The sequence below is a fragment of the Gambusia affinis genome, linkage group LG15, assembly GCF_019740435.1.
Source record: "Gambusia affinis linkage group LG15, SWU_Gaff_1.0, whole genome shotgun sequence".
In the NCBI taxonomy this organism is placed as follows: domain Eukaryota; kingdom Metazoa; phylum Chordata; class Actinopteri; order Cyprinodontiformes; family Poeciliidae; genus Gambusia; species Gambusia affinis.
This window is the reverse complement of record NC_057882.1, coordinates 19,697,144-19,710,322: the sequence shown is the minus strand read 5'-3', so window position 1 is coordinate 19,710,322 and position 13,179 is coordinate 19,697,144. Positions and strand designations below refer to the sequence as shown.

The 13,179-nt window shown below is 42.9% G+C and overlaps 1 protein-coding gene across 1 annotated transcript; it reads left to right on the top strand.

The window, feature by feature from the left end:
• Window positions 1-7,816: 7,816 nt before the first annotated feature.
• On the top strand, window positions 7,817-12,916 carry dlb (deltaB). The gene is made up of 7 exons (XM_044140420.1): window positions 7,817-8,061; window positions 8,151-8,390; window positions 9,055-9,112; window positions 9,207-9,464; window positions 10,530-10,891; window positions 11,197-11,413; window positions 11,552-12,916. Exons 1-7 carry the CDS (start codon window positions 8,011-8,013, stop codon window positions 12,271-12,273), a joined length of 1,908 nt encoding a protein of 635 aa, XP_043996355.1. The 5' UTR covers window positions 7,817-8,010; the 3' UTR covers window positions 12,274-12,916.
• Window positions 12,917-13,179: the final 263 nt, after the last annotated feature.

The window sequence follows — 13,179 nt, the reverse complement described above, 5'->3', positions numbered from 1 at the left end:
CCAGCGCTTGTTTTTATTTTTATTTATTTATTTATTTTCTTCTTGTTTGGATCAGTTTGTTTCAGGTGTGTTGACACACAGGGACATCTAAAACATTCACAGAACTGCTGTTATATCTCTAGAACCCAAACCACACAGCTTCCTAGACATGCTGCTTCATAACAAGGAGTGGGGAAGCTACAGCTCAAGTTTGCATTTATCACCAACTAATTCTGTTGGAACTCTTTCTGTTGCTGCACTCAGATAAAACCGTCCACAACACAAAACTTTCTATCAAAATGCAACATGAAATACAGAGTAGGGATGAGCAAGAAGTACTCAATAGATTTAGAGACGTGTAAATCGCGCGCAGACCTTCAGACAGATTTATAATGTCATATATGCCAGTAGGGGGAGCTGCAGCTCAGCTTTGCTGACATGAAGCCCGAAGCACAGCTTCTGTTTTAACACACGCAACTTTATTTACACTAAAAGTCCTCATGTAGTTTGATAAGTCAGGCCATAAATCTGTTGCTTGTAGCAGATTTAGCTTTTTCTCCAGAGATGCTGAAGTTAGAAAGATTCACGGAGGAATAACGGTCCTGTTTTAACTTGTGCTGTCAGACTCGGTCATGGTGAGCTTCTGGAATGTTACATGATTAAGCACGACTGACGAGTCAGCTCAACCCTGATGTTAAAGACCGCAAGACTACACATAAAGATGTGATATGTAATGGTTTAAAGTAGGATACTATTATGCATTCACACTGCAGACAATATGAGTTCTGTTCTACTTTTACTGCTGTAATTTTAAGCCTGCAACACAATTTTTTGAGTGATAAAATAACGTTTTTAAGGGAACTCATTCTGACCGTATGAGTAGGACTGGGCATCCTACTGTAACTATGGTAACACAATAATCAAACAATGACGCTAAGTAAGCTTGCCAATTCCTTTAAATCTTATATTTAACCTTCAAATCAGGTTTGATAGTATTATCATTGTGAATAATCAAATATATCTATTAATCGTTTAAGATAAAATTTCAGCATTCATAAGAGGCTCCTGATTGGTCAGGGGCCCTAAGCAGCAGTTTAGAGGGTTTTGTTGCCGTTTCATTTAGTGTAAACCCAGAACGATTGGTCCTAAAGGGTAAAGCTAATAGATATTCCAAGAAGCACCAAGACCAAAGTAGAGTCGTATCCAATTAAAACACATCAGGTCTTAAAATATCAGAGGGGTTCATATGAATACCACAAATCTTTAAATCATTGCCATATTTTCTTGTTCATAGAAAATGGTGAACGTAAAGAGTTTCTGATCAGAGTAACTGATAGAAAAGTAAAGTGATGCAAAAAAAAAAAAATCTATAAAATAAGGTCCACTTAAATTGCTGTAAGCTTGCTGCTTTTGACAACAGTTAAATTTTATGTCAGTACTATATCAACAGGAATTGTGATCTGATACAGTTAAATTAATCTGTTTCTAGTACATGCCACACAGGAAGATAATTTTGCACATTACTTTCAGCTACCTTCCCTCTTCCAGGAAGTAAAACATGAAAAAAATGTAAATAAATAATTTTTTTATATATATATACATTGCCTATATCAGGGGTCTCAAACTCCAGTCCTCAAGGGCCGCTGTCCTGCAGTTTTTAGATGTGCCACAGGTACAAAACACTGAGAGCGTCTGTAATCAGAACTGTGACTATATTAATAATAATAATAATAATAATAATAATAATAATAATAATAATAATAATAATAATAATAATAATAATAATAATAATAATAATAATAATAATAATAATAATAATGGAGAAAGTAGGTTGCGGCCTAAGAGAGAAATTAAAATGATTGACTTTTTGGTAAATCATTTGGTCAACCACGCTATGGCTTCCATGGCGTTACCATGGAAACCAGAATGCTGGTTTCCATGGTAACGCCATAAGCGACAACATCTTCAAGCTTTTTGCTGAAACGCTGCAGCAGGAGCTTGCTGAGTGTGTCTTTGTTTACTGAGCAGCTCAACCAGCAGGCTTACCTTGAGTTGCACTCATATTCTTCTCTCAGAGGATGAGACGCATAATAATGTCTGAATAAATAACAGAAAACATGAAAAACAAATCCTGGGTTCACACTCTCGGAAAAGATGTAAAACTCATTAAAATAAATCCCTGTATTCCAGTTCAGTTTATAGTTGATTATTTTATTTGCATGGCTCTCTTTGTGGGGACTTTCCATTGACTTCCATTCATTTCTACAGCCTAAACCTTACCCTTATCCTAACCCGATCCACTAACCAAAACTCAATTCACACCTCAGTCCTAAATCTTACCCCTGACCCAAAAACAAAGTTTCCCCTGTGGGGACCGGGCTTCGGTCGCCACAAGGAGCAGTAGGTCCCCACAACATAGTCCATTTCAGGAAAACGGTCCCCACAAAGTATTATAAACAAATTCACGCACACAGGAAAGAAAGAGTCACAGTGAAATCGAATTGCATTGTCCATCTGCAGCCCCTTCTGCCTCTGTTAGTTAAACAGCTGTCAGGGTTGGGTCGGTGCGCCGCAGCAGGGGAGGGAGTGGGGGTCTCTAGCAGCAGTTCAACAATCTGCTGGGGTTTCCTCTGAGGCTCCGAGGCAGGAGGCTGCATTATAGTGTCTGGGATGTGGGGGGTGTGAACTGGGGGCCTGAAACGGCAGCTGTATTCACATGGTGAGCAGGTCTTTTACCTCCAATTCTTTCCACAGCCCTTAAACCTGAGCCTAAAGCCTTTCTGAAAGGGCCTTTTTCTCTGGGACTGCCTGTAAAACTGTATTTCACTCCATTCAACCTTCCATCCTCTGGTCAGATTAAAATGAACTGTGCTTTGAAAATAAAACCAGAACCTCTCACACTGAAATGCCTTTATATGCTGAGGTTCTGTGGCCCGTTTCATGTTATCATAAAACACAATCTGTTGGTGACAGAACAAATATTAAAGACTCTCTTTAGTCCAACCCAGATAAAGTTAGAAGCTCAGCAGAGATACTGTTTCTCCCCCATCTTGCTTACATTTTATTACGTTTCTTTAGGACTAATGCGCATATGGTGAAAAGTGGAAGACTTTAGACACACAATGAAAGGGGGAAAAATCGATCCATCGATCTTTTCCTCAACAAGTCCACATGTATGTTTCATCCCCCTTCCTACTGACCTCCTGACCCCTGTGGCCTTTCATTTCTTCAGTTTTCACCCCCACCTGTTCCCATTCCCTCGTTCCTCCAGCTCCCTCTTTCATATTCCATCTGCCACTGGGGCTGCAGGACGATAGAGCCCGGAAAGGTGGACTGAAAGCGAGGCAATCAACTTGGACCGGATTAAATTATTGTTATGGCTCCTTTAGTGCCCCAGCAGCAGCGGAGTAAATGTGTGCCTGCTGTCCAGGCAGTGAGATCAGATGTATTTACCTCATTGTTTTAGGATCAAAACAATGGAAAAGAAGCATATTTGCTAAAATGTTAATCATTTTGGACCTCACAGAAAACTCCCAAGATATCAGCATATATATTCTCCTAAAGAAACAGGAAGTAAGAAACAATGTGGTTGTTGTCCAGGGCTTTATTTTAGTTGCTAAAAGAAAATGCTTCACGATGATGTTCACTTCTGCTGCTCTGTGAGTGATGAGACAAACAAAACCATCTGGAGACTCAAAAATGTGCCATTTGTGAGTGTAACTATATTCACAAACTCAAAACTATACAAAGCACACGGTCTTGAAGCCTGGTCGGTTATTTCATCCTTGTATTAAAGCTTCTTAAATACCTTTGTAAAGACGACTATTTCTCCTTAAAGGGGCAGTAGTATGTATTTTCCAGACACACTGTGCCATTTTATAGCATGATCAAGAAACTATGTGTTCTTCAGTTATAAAAATGCTGTATATATCAAATAGGACTTGACACACACACAATTTCAAGGAATAATTTAGCGCCTTGAAATTGGGCCTCTGTTTCTTTAAGAAGCTCCTGCTCTTTCTAGAATGTCAGGAAGCCATAACAGCATCATTCTTCTACTGACTCTTCAATGTTTGGGGCTGAGAAGTAGTTTGCATAATAAGTAGTTTGTAATAACATAATAGTTTGTATAATAAGCTCAGTAGATGCCAAGGTCCACCAGGTATTTGCCAATTGATGATGGCTAGTCAACATTTCCTGTGTCAGTGGAAGCATCCAGAATCTTAATGAGATAAACCAATCAACCAAATTGCCTGCATAAATTATTTGAGTCTCTACATCCGCACCCACCACCAGCACCAGACACCCACTCCACACCTCCTTTTGTCCCACAGGCAGACGGCCGGCCCAGCCTGCAGAAGCCGTCACAACAGCCCGACTTCTGTCGGGGGCTGCGGGGGTCAGATCTGGAGGAGATACCCCTCTCATTCTGCCCCAGAGTCCTTGGGGAGAAGGATCTCCAAGCTGCTGTGCGGCTGTGGAGGAGGCAGATGCCGGCCATTCAAAGTGATGGGAGATCCAGAGAGTGGGGGGATGACACGGCTCCTCTTAGGTTCCCATGCCCCGTGGCACACGCGTGTCACACTCCGGCAAGTAATGCAGACAACAGCAGCAGTGTCCATCTGCTCCCCTCACACAAAGCCACAGCCATGCAGCAAATACACCGTAGACCGGCTCACCATGAACAGCACAAGTTTAAAGTTAGTGTTTTTATGCGCTGCTCGTGGTGAGTGTGATACATATCGGGATGAAGAATTATGACTTGTAGAAATATGCACCACACAGGCATCCTTGGTTCAGAGCTACAAGTGTTACAAGTGTCAGAATGACGCTGCACAAAATATTTAGACCAGGAGAAAAATGTTTCCAAGTCTGTTTTGCTAAAAGTAAAAATGGGATGGCATTCGTTATTGTTTTTCATATATATATGGTTGATCATCTTCATTTTATTAAATTCATTTTGTTTATATGGCACCAATTCACAACAAATCTCAAGTCATTTCAATCCAGTCACACATACATTCCAGCTGAGCTTATCAAACAATCCATGAATGTCAATTTATTATTTAAATGAGTTCAAAAAGTTTTCTGGAAACCCAGTATGTTGCACTGAGTCTTGCAGCATTCAGTCCTCCTGAATGTTGCAATCCTGCATTGTGCTGTTGACCTTATGGCAATCCTTCATACTGAGCATGCATGTGGTGACAGTGGAGAGGAAAAATTCCCTGTTAGCAGGACGAAACCTCCAGCAGAATTATCTGGAGAAAACAGGGCAGATACACACTAAAACAAAAAAAAAAAAACAGAAAGGTTGACATTGGAGTACTTTCTATGCTAATAAAAAGTAAGAAAACAAAAAGCGGCAGAAAAACAGTGTTAAGTTGTCGATACCAGGCAGGCGTTGCTGTCAAACAGAAAGCCAGACCAGATGTAGCTTCAATGGAGAGAAAACAGAAAGTCAACAGGTGAAGTAACAGCAAATAATGCAAATTGGAGAGCAGCAGTAGAAGAAGAAGAAAGTGAGTAGAAAGTGGTCACTTTGTCCTCAGCAGTGTGAGCCTATCGCAGCGTAGCTATAGTGATGACCTTTCTCCTCTGAGCAACTTACTGTGAATAAAGACATGCATGTTATATATTATCAATATTTACAGTAGCAGTCAGGTGTTTGTATTTGCTCATCTTATTCATTTAGAGCTTTTTGTGATGGATTTGGTTATATTTTTCATGGTGGGATAATTATACTATCTTATTATGTTAGCTTTTGAAGTAGACAGGGTGTCTGCCTCAGAGAAAACCACGGGTCCGGTTTCACAGGAGAAGAGTCTGTTAACTCAAAGACCTGCCTCCTATTCTTGTACCGCTGGAAACCTGCTGTCTGAGAGCAAAGTATTCATTAAATTCTGATCTGAGCTTAACAATGAAGGAAAAGCTAAACCTGAACAGATCTTTTCACTCGTTCATTCCCATCAGGGACCCTCGTTGCTGAAGTTGTACTGAAATCTTTAGACATCCTGACAGTGGGGAACAACAAAGTTCAGAACAAATGCATTGATTAGATTTTCTGCATCACTCTTCAAGAAGATTCTTCCTTTCCCATTTGTGAACAAGTAAGTCAAGTCTGAGAGGTGTCTGAGTAATAGAAAGAAGAAGAGAGAGTTAATCCCTTCACTCATTCATACCCTGACTTCATTCCACTGTCTGCTCTGATAGATATCTGTAAACAAACCACACACAAAAGCCATTTGTATCATTTTTATCTTGGTAGTTATTATTTGTGATTTCTAACAGTGGGTCGCCATTTAAGGACTGCTTTGCCTTACTGCTTAGATATCACACCGACCCGGCTGCAGAGGACTTCCTGGCATTCCTGAATGACCTTTAGTCCCGCATCCATCCCAGAATTTTGCTCCACACGGAGCCTGAAAGTTTGGCGTGCTTGAGGTGTCACTTCTCTCACGTTTACAGCAATTACTGTAACTTTCTTCACAAGTGTGTGTGATGGAGGTTTTATTGTTCTGCAGAGAAGCGTGCCAGGGTGTGAGTGGGGGGTGGGAGGAGAGATGGGGCCACTTCAGGCACGCGTCCCCTTTGACTCATTGTAATAGGAATGGGTCCCCAGCCCCCACCCACGCTCACCCAGATGCCACACAAAGCAAAACATACACTATAAAGAAGGTAGAAAACACAACTTATGTCAGAAACCTGATTGCTCTCTAATAAACATCACTCATTAATATGTTAAAAAAAAATGTGTATTTATAATTGGCATCAGATTTCTTTTTGGTTTTTTTATCATTTAATTTACCACAGCTAATATTTCAAACTGTTCATGTGAAACATTAACTTTTTGATTTTTATCAGCTGCCATCTTGGCGGCGCAGGTGGTGCGTCAGGTCAGTGTTTGTAGGCGAACAGTTCAGGTGTGTTTACTCTACCGCATCCCTGAGACAGGTGCTGGACCCCGCAGCCCACCGCAACTCCCCCTTAGCCAATGAGAGCGCAGCCTGCTGATGCTGCTGCTGGTGGTCTGTAGACTGTGCGTGCGCGCGCGCGCCTAAGTCAATAGCCAGGAGGATGGAGCCTCTCGAGTTCTAGCATGTGCGGTTTATTACCATACAGCTGTTCGCTCGCGCTCCAAACAAAGCCCCGCACCCTCCCTGTCGCGCCCCTTTGTCTCCGCACACGCGTCGGAGCAATTACCGGGGGGGGGGGGGGGTAAACAGAGAAGAGAATAAAGAGAAACAAGGCCCCCTTTTTCTGTTGAGCCGACTGTATCCATGGTTTCCTTCTCTCAGAATCCATAGCTTTCATATCTTAAGTTCAGAAAACTTCTTAATCTGTCAGTTTAGTGAAAGTTTTGGTTGTTTGATAAAACCAGGAAACTGAAAGCTGAGATCATCCTGTAAGTCTAAGCAGGATTGTCAACATTCGATTGGTTAAAGGAGAAAATTAAGCTTAACTGCTTCATTCGAACATTTTTCCATTTTGAAGTCACTTTGTTATTATTATTTTCTACTGACTCGCGACTGATTTGCTATGGAAACGTCAGGACAGTGACAGATCGCCTCCATCACTTTGATTTTGCGTGGCTAATTAAAGTGATGAGAAAACTGTAGAGGAAGCGTATATCTGCTTCGCGCCTGCGTCTAATGAATATTCCTCAGATTTCCACTCCAGATGTAATGTGGGTTGCCTAATTCCCCGAGCAGCCCCCCGTGTGTCAGGGTGCTCCCCTGAGGTCTGCGCGCGCTCCACCTCCTTGCCGTGACGCGCCGGACGCGCGGCTATAAAAGCCCTTTGAGTCTTTACGCACCAGAACCGAAGCAAGAGAGCGCCAGCTTCCTCCCAGGACCCAAGGGGAAACCACCAGAGGGGAACTGGAAACACTGGAAGGATATCCCACTGCATAGGGATGAAACTTTAAGAGATCTTACTTTTTATAAACTGAACGCTTTCGTAGTCCGCTGATATTTTTGGATATTATCGCGAACATCTATTTAGAACCCAAGGAACCGGACTTCACCGAATACAATGGCGCATTCACACCTGAGATATCTCTTGGCTTTGACCTTGGTGCACGTGGTGAGTTGACTCGTATTACATTAACTTAAATAACCTCCTTACAATGTCTTTTGCCGTGCCTCACGATAATCGCCGTCGCCCTGTTGCAGGTTTGGTCCTCCGGTGTCTTCGAGTTGAAGATCCACTCCTTCCACACGGCGCAGCACATCTGTAGAAGACATAGAGACTGTCACATCTTCTTCAGAATTTGCCTAAAACACCCGGAGGATGTGATCTCAGCCGAGCCGCCCTGCACCTTTGGCACCGGCCACACGAACGTAATCCGGGCGGATCACACGTCGATCTCCAGCAGCGCTCCCATCCGAGTCCCCTTCCACTTTAAATGGCCGGTAAATACAAAAATCACAACAAAAAAACCCAAAACACAATAATAATAATAATAATAATAATAATAATAATAATAATAATAATAATAATAATAACAATAATTTTCATTTGGAATGAAAGTTGGAATGAACAATGAAATTGTTCATAAATAAAGGTTTATTGTAAACTTTATTGTTTAGGTTACAATAACATCTTTAATTGTAACCTAAACAATTTCGTATCCGTTATTTTCTCTCGGTGTGAAATTGTTCATGAATCATTAAGTAATTACAAATACTCAAACATGAGATATAATTTAATTTGGATTACCGATTTCTGAAGAATGTGTTTTACAGCCCACACCCTACTTGCACCACGTGATTGTAGTTGGCCACACTAAATGGTACTTGACCAAACTGTGGCCAGTAACTCAACACTTTGTTGATAGTCATATTTCATGGACACTTCACCTTATTTTTATTTCAGTCCTCTGAGCAGATAACCGGATTACTTTAATTAAAAGATTGTCAGCTTGGTTTCGAAGTCAAAAGTTCTGCGGTCAAATCTAAAGAAAAGGGGCGAAATGATATCACCCGTTGCGGTGGCTCATAGTTCAATAATAACGTGCAAGCTCCAACACCATCATCTTTAGAATATGAATTATTAAACACTTTGTGTTTTTTTCAGGGAACTTTTTCATTGATCATAGAAGCCTGGAACGCAGAATCTCCAACAGAGTACACAGGTAGACATTTTTCTTCTTCTTTTTTTTTTTTTTTACTCCATGAGTTTATTTATCCCCAGAAAAAAAACAACCGAATTGCATCTCTTGTTCTCAGACAACCAAAACAACCTCGTGAGCCGCCTGGCGACCAGGAGGAGGCTGGCTATCGGTGAGGACTGGTCCCAGGACGTGCACTTCGGCGAGCAGAGCGAGCTGCGCTACTCCTACCACGTCTACTGCGACGAGTACTACTTCGGGGACGGCTGCGCGGACTACTGCAGGCCGAGGGACGACACGCTGGGCCACTACACTTGCGACGAGGAGGGCAACCGCATCTGCCTGGAGGGCTGGAAAGGAAACTACTGCTCTGAGCGTGAGTGGAGATTACTGATGAAGTTCCCAGGCAGAGGCGGCCAAAAGTTAATTGGGGCCATAAGGGGCCCACATTTCAGTTCATATTATTATACAGTAATCAGTCATTGTCATTTCCAATTCATATACTATTATAAATATTAATAAATCAAATTGATGATTAAAATAATAATTACAGTGAATTAATAAGTTTCTAGATGAATTGATTTGAATTCCAGAGGAAGTGTTTTGGTGTTTGGTGGTAAGCAACTTTTGAAGCACATTTGAGTGTTCTTACCTCACCTAGTTGCTACTGTAAAACTATGTGATTCACATGAGTGTAGTTGGCCACCGTTAATGGTGCTTTGTGATTAAGTGAAGGGCTCCTGGGGGGCCCCTACTGGCCAGGGGATCCTGAGCAGCAGCTTTATTTGCTTATGTCTCATGCTGGCTCTGATCCCAGCAACGAGATGTTCACTTGTTTTTTAACTTCCATATGATTTAACCATTTTGAAATGCAGTTAAAGTTCTAAAGTTATGCAAAATACTTCGAAGCTGTGCCTTGTTTTCAAACAAAGACCAAAATTGACTGAATATTGCGGGAGAGAAAATGTGTATATTTAGTTTTAGCTCTTAAAGATAAACTCCAGAGTTTTCAGAGCCAATGGGTCTTTTGTGCTCGTACAGTCTGATGATGATGATGGTGGTGATGATGATGATGATGGTGATTATGTCCCATCTGCCGTTTGTTCTCTTACAATAAGAGAAAGAGTTGTGGCCCCCTTTAGACACATTTTTCAAGGTGATTTGAGAGGCTGTGTGTGTGTATGTGAGACAGTGACAGTTTGGCTGCGTGCATGTGTGTGTGCGGGCGTGTGTGTGTGTGTGATGGAAAGGACATAAAAGAAAGCATCTTTCTTCGGCTGTGTGCCTGCCAGCTGCTTGGATTAATACTTAACCAACAGTGAAGTCTGAGACAAAGGTAGGTTTAGACTTGGTGGGGGGGATCTGTATGTGTGTGTGTGTGTGTGTTTGAGAAGGCGTGCCCATTGTAATCACAACTCCTCCCCCCCCTTTCTTTCTCCAGCCATCTGCTCGGCGGACTGCAGCGACAAGCATGGCTACTGCGAGGCCCCAGGGGGCTGTACATGCCGCATGGGCTGGCAGGGCCCCTCCTGTAATGAATGCGTGCGTTACCCAGGCTGTCTCCATGGGACGTGCAGCCAGCCGTGGCAGTGTAACTGTCAGGAGGGCTGGGGGGGCCTCTTCTGCGACCAGGACCTCAACTACTGCACCAACCACAAGCCATGCGCCAATGGGGCCACCTGCACCAACACGGGTCAGGGCAGCTACACCTGTACGTGTCGGCCAGGCTTCGGAGGCACCAACTGTGAGCTGGAAACCAACGAGTGTGACAGCAACCCCTGCAAAAACGGAGGCAGCTGCAATGTAAGTGTCCACAACCATTGGCCCTACCTGTGTGCTGTGCAGGGATGCGGTGTCTCATTTGGCTTGCGGATCAAGGGGATTAAGATATCATATAGTGGTCCGCAACATTGTTGCTTGAGGTGTAGATTACTTTTAGTTAATTCATAAAAGAAAATGGGCACTCTGCCTCTTCAAAACGACAGTTATTCTTCTCCAGAGGGTGCACCTTAGGCTGTGGAGTCACAAAGGCTTATTGTCCAGGGGATCTTCTACCAGACCGAACTCAAAGCAAGTGCAGAATAATAATATCTATAATCTGTCTCCAGGACCTGGAGAACGACTACTCCTGCACCTGTCCACAGGGGTTCTATGGAAAGAACTGTGAGATCATTGCCATGACCTGCGCAGACGGTCCCTGCTTTAATGGCGGAACCTGTGTGGAGACGATGACAGGAGGCTACACATGCCGCTGCCCTCCCAGCTACACCGGCTCCAACTGTGAGAAGAAGTTGGACCGCTGCAGCAACAGGCCTTGTCTGAACGGTGAGTTCCGCCGTTAGAGTCTTCTCTGGCGACATCTTGAGGCTGAAGAGTGAACGAGCACACTTCTTTTTATTAAGCATGATCATTTTGTTCACCATTACTCCTGCATGCTGAGCTGAGTGTTTCACTCTTCTTCAGGTGGTGACTGTCTGGATCTCGGCCAGAGTATTTTGTGCCGCTGTCGGCCAGGTTTCACCGGTGCCAACTGCCAGGTCAACATCGACGACTGCACCTCAAATCCCTGCCAAAATGCTGGAACCTGCCAGGATGGTGTGAATGACTACACTTGCTCCTGTACCTTAGGGTACACTGGCAAGAACTGCAGTATCCGCTCTGATGCCTGCGGGGCTCGTCCGTGCCAAAATGGAGGCACTTGCTTCACCCACTTCACTGGGCCTGTATGCCAGTGTCCGAAGGGCTTCATGGGTCCAAGTTGCGAGTTCACACTTCAACCCAGTTTCAAGCCCGCTTTGCGTCAAGCCTCCCAGCCTTCCTCCTCCACCACCGTCACCATCTCCTGCCTCCTGGCGGTCCTGGTGCTGGTTCTGGTCACAGGCATCCTTTTCCTGAGGCGGAGAAGAAGGAGGATGGAGGGAAGGAAGCAGCTGAACGACATTGCAGTCTACAATGACTTGGAGGCGGTCAACAACCTGGGAGGCAGCGAGAGAGATGCTTTCCTCAGTCCTAACAGCCTCTTCAAGATCAGCAACAGCACAGCTCGCCTCAGCCTCACGCTGTGTCCCGATGGCAGACCCGGATACAGACACAACCCGGTGGAGAGCAGCCTGGCCAGAGCGGAGCGTCAGGACTTCATGTGGAGGGATGACGCCATGCTGGGCTCTGCACCCGGGCTGAGATGAAACCAGGACAAAAACACACACGTTGAAACAGGGGCAAAGAACATTTTAGCACTTGTTGCTTTTCTCTCTTTTTGAAGAGAGGAGCAGAAGCATAAACAGATAGAAATGTCAATATAAAAAGTTAAGTTCTGACACATGAACTAATGATGATTTACAAGACCTTTGGAGACTTGTAAAGGATTGTGCTCTTTAGTGTTCAAGAGCCAAAGAGACAAATAATGTAACCCGCCACTGATAGGACCTACAACACAAACCAAATGCAGGATGAAGCAATATATTCTCAACACATTTACTTTGTTTTCCTTTTTTAAAACAAACTTTTCTTTTGCTTTTCAATCTTCCTTTGACCATTTTTTCCTTATTGTGAGCACCATCATTTTTCCCATTTTTTATATTATTTATTTATTTGAAAACTTGTGTTTATGGCTTCACTTTGATTGTCACAGATGTAGAAATATATTTATATGATGCTGAGTGTAGACTGACGTTTGTTGCATTTGGATATGTGAAATATCCCAAAGATAAATGTGTGAGGCTAACTGAAGCCATTTCTTCAAAAGACAGATAAGGTTACCGAATACAACTATTGGTCACGTTACGCTCATGTGCCATTTTAAGTTCATGCCAAAGTTTGTGTTCTGTTACATATTTTCACTCATGTTATTTAAGTTCATTTTGTGTGTGATGTGGAATAAAAGATTTGATATAAAACAGTTCAATTTGTAGCTCTTTGGATTGCTCCATGGGATTATAGTAAGCATAGTCTGCTTGGTAGAGGACAAAAGTAACATTTTGTACAGAGTATTTAGAAAAGTGCATTTTAGGGCTTTAGTGTTATAATTAATAATTCATCCATCAGTCATTTCTCCATAGTCTTTTCATTGAAAAAGTTAATTTGTCAAACTA

Excerpts from the sequence above, each read along its gene's own strand:
- dlb (XM_044140420.1), top strand. The coding sequence starts at position 8,011 with ATGGCGCATTCACACCTGAGATATCTCTTGGCTTTGACCTTGGTGCAC. Across the intron at positions 9,465-10,529 it reads AGGAAACTACTGCTCTGAGC|CCATCTGCTCGGCGGACTGC; the intron begins GTGAGTGGAGAT and ends TTCTTTCTCCAG. Across the intron at positions 11,414-11,551 it reads CAACAGGCCTTGTCTGAACG|GTGGTGACTGTCTGGATCTC; the intron begins GTGAGTTCCGCC and ends ACTCTTCTTCAG.